Genomic DNA, 6,425 nt, shown 5'->3' on the forward strand with positions numbered 1-6,425 from the left:
CTCTACCTGGGAATGTGTAGGTTTATTCCGTCCATGCTTCAAACCTACACATATATAGAGGTGCGTTCCGTATCGCGCATGATGTGCATGATGCATCCATCGTCCTTGTTTAACATTTGGTGAGCAACAAGGATAAACGATGCATTATGCGCATCATGCGAGAAACGGAACGCACCCTAGGATATTAGTTCTCTGCCAGACCACTTGAGGCGCAACGATTATTTTCCGTTTCCATTATTCAACATAGAGCTTGCGCTTCTCTTTGTATATGTTCTGTGTCGCTTGTTTCCTTGGCCGGAATGCCCGGAATTGCCGTTAATTTGTAGTCTAGCAAGACCGCTCGAGTAGGATGGACCTGTGTCTGCCCTGCTTCGGGTATTGCATCATTAATCATCTTATTAATTTTTTGCTGAAAAGCGTTTCCGGCTATAACTGTGATTTGTAAGCTTGGCCACGTAAATCCAACTAAGTTGGAACCTGGGCCATATAAATAAAGAAGAAGAAGAAGCCGTCAATTTATCGGCGAGCCCGGCAAGCACTCCGAAGAAGAAGTCGCCGCCGCCGTCGTTTGCTTCCACGTGCCGAAAACGTTTGAAAAGATTTGCGGCGATATGTCCGTCGCACGATGCGCTCGGTTGTTTTCCTCATCGAAGGTGCCTATCATTTGAATAGCGATCATGTAATTTTTCTCTAGAGCGAAAACAGGAAAAGTGAACTGTGTGTGTGTGTGTGTGTGCGTGCGTGCGTGCGTGCGTGCGCGCGCGCGCGCGCGTGTGTGTGTGTGTGTGTACATACGTCGTATCATGCATATAAAAAGTTCTCGCTTTTCACGTTTCCTAGGAAAAAAGTTACACGATCACTACCCTTACTGAACCACTGTCAATATAATCTTCAAATCATGTCTTTTAATGTCTATTTCTAACGTATCTATTTTTATGTTTATTTAATGTAGATTAATTTGAATCTTGATTTATCTTGCTCGGTATCTTTTTCGGTAAATATTAAGAATAGCCCGCTCATCTCAAATTTTGATAAAAATATATTCAATCGACGCGTTTTTGCATGAAATGAAAGAATCTGGCAGAAAAAAGTGTCGCTCTGCCTCGCGAACCGAGATATTTAGAGTTAAAGTTGACGACTATGGAGGTTAGGAAATCTGTCATACCGACTATGTGTGATAAATTAAACGTATGTAGTAGTGCTTAGACAGTGTCCGCTTGGAATATTTGTAACCCATGTAGACAGTGGGATGTATAGACAGTAATGCTTGGGTTCGGGGCGGCGTAGTGTTTGGAACACCACCGCGGTGTCAATTGTAACAAGTTGCGGCGATGCCATTAATGATAAATATCATTTATAATTTGTTACTTTTTAAAATATCTATTAAGTTGAAATTAATGCCAAAGGATATATTTGTTTTCATAAAAAATTTCAATTTTTTCTTATTTATAATAAATTGGTTAGCTGCAAAAAACTTGTTACAATTGACACCGCGGTGGTGTTCCAAACACTACGCCGCCCCGAACCCAAGCATTACTGTCTATACATCCCACTGTCTACATGGGTTACAAATATTCCAAGCGGACACTGTCTAAGCACTACTACATACGTTTAATTTATCACACATAGTCGGTATGACAGATTTCCTAACCTCCATAGTCGTCAACTTTAACTCTAAATATCTCGGTTCGCGAGGCAGAGCGACACTTTTTTCTGCCAGATTCTTTCATTTCATGCAAAAACGCGTCGATTGAGTATATTTTTATCAAAATTTGAGATGAGCGGGCTATTCTTAATATTTACCTCTTTTTCTAATTCTTATAACTATAAAAGGAAAAGAAAGAAATGTATTAAACCGACAGTTTCTGTTAATAGTTTGTAACTATTATTGAAGCATTTACTCGATAACATATATTTACGTATATATTCTTACAAGTTTTATCCATTGAGAATGGTTTAATATAAACTGAAACATTTGATGGATAGTACAATTTTAATGGATAGTAATTTTATTAGTACGTTGAGTTAATACTGAACTGACATCGTGCCTGGCTCATTGAACTGTATTCGTTAATTTTTATTATTAAACCGAGATTAAAGTCAATCTATAATGGTAGAAATAGACATGGATCAGAATCATTCCCTTGAAGCTATATGCATAATGCGATTCCATTAACAAACACTTTCAGAACGCGTTATTACTGAACCAGAGAGTAACACAAATACATAGGGATTTTGGTACCATCAGGCTGTTATCTGTAATTTCGAAGACACAGCCACCAATGCCTAGGGATGTCCACACAGTATCCGAGCACTGTACATCTACAGTGGAAACTTTACAACCAAAGATGGGATTTTTTGCAAGAATACTGAAAAAAACTGGTATTCTAGATGTCCAGAAATATGTAATTAAAAGTTTTTCATTGCCATTCGGCCTTGAGTAGTGAAACGAGAGCGTTTGTGAAGCTTGTTGTACCTTTACAATCTGTAAAAGCACTCTGTGGTTTTTATCCATATGTTCAAAGTTATTGATAACATTAACTGAATATTATTACAGAGAAATATGGATATGGGTTATGAAGTATACGAACATTTAATTGGTCAAGTGGATTATCCTTTCTTTTTTAAACGTAAGTTCTCTATTATAAGTATTGTAATTCTAACTTGTATACATTTTAAACATGTTCTTTGTAGATTTTAATATGCCAGATACGTTCTTCGCTTGGTTTCTGGTGACAGAGCTTCATGTCTGGATGATAATGATTCGCTATATGGCAGACGAGAAGGATGGAAAAGCTATCAGAAATTATACAGTAGCAGCAATGTGGCAGGACACACAAGCCAGGATAGAAAATCTCGGTGTAGGTAACATTGTGATTGACTTTTAATATACTGTGACTTTTAATATACTGTCATATATATATATATATATAAAAACGACGACCTCAAATTTCTCTTGAATAGTACATTTTAGACAAAAATGTTTCAGACAAAAGTTTTGTAACTTCGAGGGGGACATAAGGTGACATCATTGGTTTGACTTTGGGTGACATTGTCAAGGTCAGGGCAAAGTTACTTCGAAATTTTTAATGGAACCTTCCATTTTATATATTCTTGTAGCTTACCTCGAGAGCTTTTCAAAGCACTATAATAAAATATTTTTTCATTAAATACTTTGTGAGATATAAGGCTTGAAAGTTACAATATCGTCGGCATTAGCATTACCCAAGGTGTCTGACCGATGACTGAAACCTCTTAAATGTTGTTCAGGATCATGACCTGGATAACATTTGTCATGATCAAGACCATTAGAGGTTGTTCCTCTTATTTTCATTTTTACATATAAATAAATTTTTAGTGCAAAAATGAAAATAAGAACAACCTCTAATGACCTTGATCTCAATAAACGTTCTCCAGGTCATGATCCTGAACAACATTCAAGAGGTTTTAGCTATCGATCGGACACCTTAAGTAATGCTACTACTGGCGGTGTTGTAACTTGCAAACCTTATAACTCGAGAAGTACTTAATGAAAATGAACTTAATTATAGTATTTTAGAAAGCTCTCGAGGTAAGCTACAAGAATGTGTAATGAAAAATGGGTGGTTCCATTAAAAAAATTTAAAGTGACCTTGCCCTCACCTTGATAACACCACCTAAGGTCAAACAAATGGTATCATCTTATGTTCCTCTCGATGTATATATAAATATGTATATATATGTATATATACAAGGGTCGTCTGAAAAGTTTTGAGCCTAACATAGAAACAAGTAATTTTTCGGTCAAATTCAATTTTATTTTTCCACATAGTCTCCTTTTAAGTCAATGCATTTTTTCCAGCGATGCTCCCACCCCTTTAATTTATTCAAATAATACTGAGCGTCTTGCTTTGCAAAATAGGTATCTACGGATGCGATGACCTCCTCGTTCGATGAAAATTTCTGTCCTCCGAGCCAAACTTTGAGCCTAGGAAACAGAAAAAAGTCGCTGGGGGCAGATCTGGTGAATACGGTGGATGGTCAATTAATTTGAACCTCAATTCGTGAATTTTTGCCATAGCGACCGCCGAAGTGTGAGATGGTGATCTTGATGGAACAGCACTTTTTTCTTTTTCAAATACGGTCGTTTTTTCTCAATTTCTGCCTTCAGCTTGTCAAGCAATGATGCGTAGTACGTCCCTGTTATTGTTTTATCTTTTTCAAGATAGTCGATCAACACAATTCCATGACTGTCCCAAAAAACAGTCGCCATCACCTTTCCCGCCGATAAAATCTTCGCTTTCTTCGGAGCAGGTTCACTCTTTGCAGTCCACTGTTTTGATTGTTCTTTTGTTTCAGGAGTGAAGTGGTGGACCCAAGTTTCATCAACTGTTATTAATCGACGCAAAACATTCGACTCGTTTCGCTTAAACCGCTCCAACAAGGCCTTAGAAATGTTCATTCGAATGCGTTTTTGATCCAGAGTGAGCAAGCGCGGCACCCAACTCGCGGTTAACTTACTCATGCCTAATTCTTCAGTCAATATATGACAAACACGTTCTTTTGATATGCCAACAGCCTCTGCTATCTCCCTAATCTTAATTCGACGGTTGTCCATTATTATTTGATGAATTTCTTCGATGTTATCGGTGGGGGTCGCAGTTGTTGGCTGTCCCGAACGCTCATCATCAGCTAAGCTGGTATGACCACGTTTAAATTCAGCTACCCATCTTTTCACGGTGGCAAATGATGGGGCAGAGTCCCCGTAAACAGCGTCCAACTCGTCTTTAATTTGCGTAGACGTATTGCCTTTCAAATGCAAGAATTTAATTATAGCACGATATTCAATTTTTTCCATTTTTACAAAATGACGACACAAATAATTGTCAAACAAGAACTGAACGTCCAAAGTGGCCACAATTGTCACAGATATCTTTCGTAAGTATCACGATTATAATACCAGAATGGCTTTGACAAGTAACGCCATTTTCATGATGAGGCTCAAAACTTTTCAGACGACCCTCGTATATACAGGGTGTTTGAAAATTATCGGCTAACCGATCACGAGCAGTAGAACGGATTACTCAAAATATTTAATTTTGGAGACTGGCCAGTCAAGGCTAGATCGGTCGGTGGTCCGTGAATCTTGACCTTCAGTTAACGCACAAACAAAAACATAACACGTATTACATATCTTGGGTAATGCTAGTGCCGGCGATACTGTAACTTTGAAGCATTATAACTTGAAAAGTACTTCATAAAAAAATATTTCATTGTAGCGTTTTGGAAAGCTCTCGACATCAGCTATTAGATTCTAATATCAAAAATAGGGTATTCCATTTCAGAAAATCAATGTAACCTTGACCTGACCTTGGCTACGCAACCCAAGGTCAAACTGATAGGATCAGTAAATAGATACTTTTAAACCATATAACTTTTGTCTGAAACACTTTTCTGTAAAACTTATATTTCTCGAGATATTTAGGTGTCCCGACCTTTTTGTTACACCCTGTATATATCATATGTACATACACAGGTTGTATCACAACTACCAAATTTCCTCTTAAAAAGACATATTCTTGAGGTAATTTTGAGACGAAAATCCTAATACAAAAATGTCAAGGCTACAATAATTTTTAAATTAATCGCAATTAAATTTCGCTAATCACAGAGCTGACATTTCACTCGCTCAGGCATGACGATATGACAAGTGGTGAATGTACCATAAGGGCCCCCTTAACATGCAATATTTTTCAGAAAGTTGTTTGAAACCTATTTGTACATTTTTAACTTTTAATTCTACATACACACGCATAATTAATATGCATAATTAATATCGGAATGGCATATCGTAAAATATCAATTCAATAGCAAGATATTACGAATAATAAAAATAAGCAAGCCCATCAAAGCCAACATCAGTTGTTCGGATGCACAATTTATTTTCGTGTTAATTAAAAAAATCATATCAAAAATTAATTCATATACGTTTCGACCCCTATTTTTGGGTCCTTATCAATATAAACCTAAATCCGCTTACATACTATACGCAAGTTCCAAGCTGCGATACAGCTCATTCTTTATCCAATTTCCAAGTTAGCTGTGTACGAAATACTCACATCAATATAACAACTCACACCGGCATAACAATTAATATAAATAAAAAATTATACTAAACATCAAATCAAAGCTGGTATACTAATACTAAAAAATTGAAGTTATAAAAATTTATATTACAATTATAAAACGATGGGGGTAGTGGTGGGATTTTTTTATTATATAGAAGACCATCGTCTTGATATAATATCAAGAACTGGCACCAAGTTAAATTCTACTATCAAAATAAAAACCCAAGTAATACTATATTTGCTGTTTAGTAGAACTAATGATATGTATCATTTGTATAAAAGATTTGATATCAACAATTGTGGCGCCAAGTTAAATTC

At 36.5% G+C, this 6,425-nt stretch overlaps 1 protein-coding gene across 1 annotated transcript in view; it reads left to right on the forward strand.

Annotated features, from left to right (window-relative positions):
* Positions 1-308: 308 nt before the first annotated feature.
* Positions 309-6,425, forward strand: part of Uqcc1 (Ubiquinol-cytochrome c reductase complex assembly factor 1) — a 25,143-nt gene continuing 19,026 nt past the window's right edge. Inside the window, exons 1-4 of the mRNA XM_018520018.1 lie at positions 309-653; positions 2,190-2,405; positions 2,558-2,630; positions 2,695-2,861. Of these exons, the coding sequence (XP_018375520.1) occupies positions 612-653; positions 2,190-2,405; positions 2,558-2,630; positions 2,695-2,861 (498 nt within the window). The 5' untranslated portion in view covers positions 309-611. The remainder of the gene's footprint in view (positions 654-2,189; positions 2,406-2,557; positions 2,631-2,694; positions 2,862-6,425) is intronic.

This window comes from Trachymyrmex cornetzi, unplaced genomic scaffold, assembly GCF_001594075.2.
Source record: "Trachymyrmex cornetzi isolate Tcor2-1 unplaced genomic scaffold, Tcor1.1 scaffold871, whole genome shotgun sequence".
NCBI lineage: Eukaryota > Metazoa > Arthropoda > Insecta > Hymenoptera > Formicidae > Trachymyrmex > Trachymyrmex cornetzi.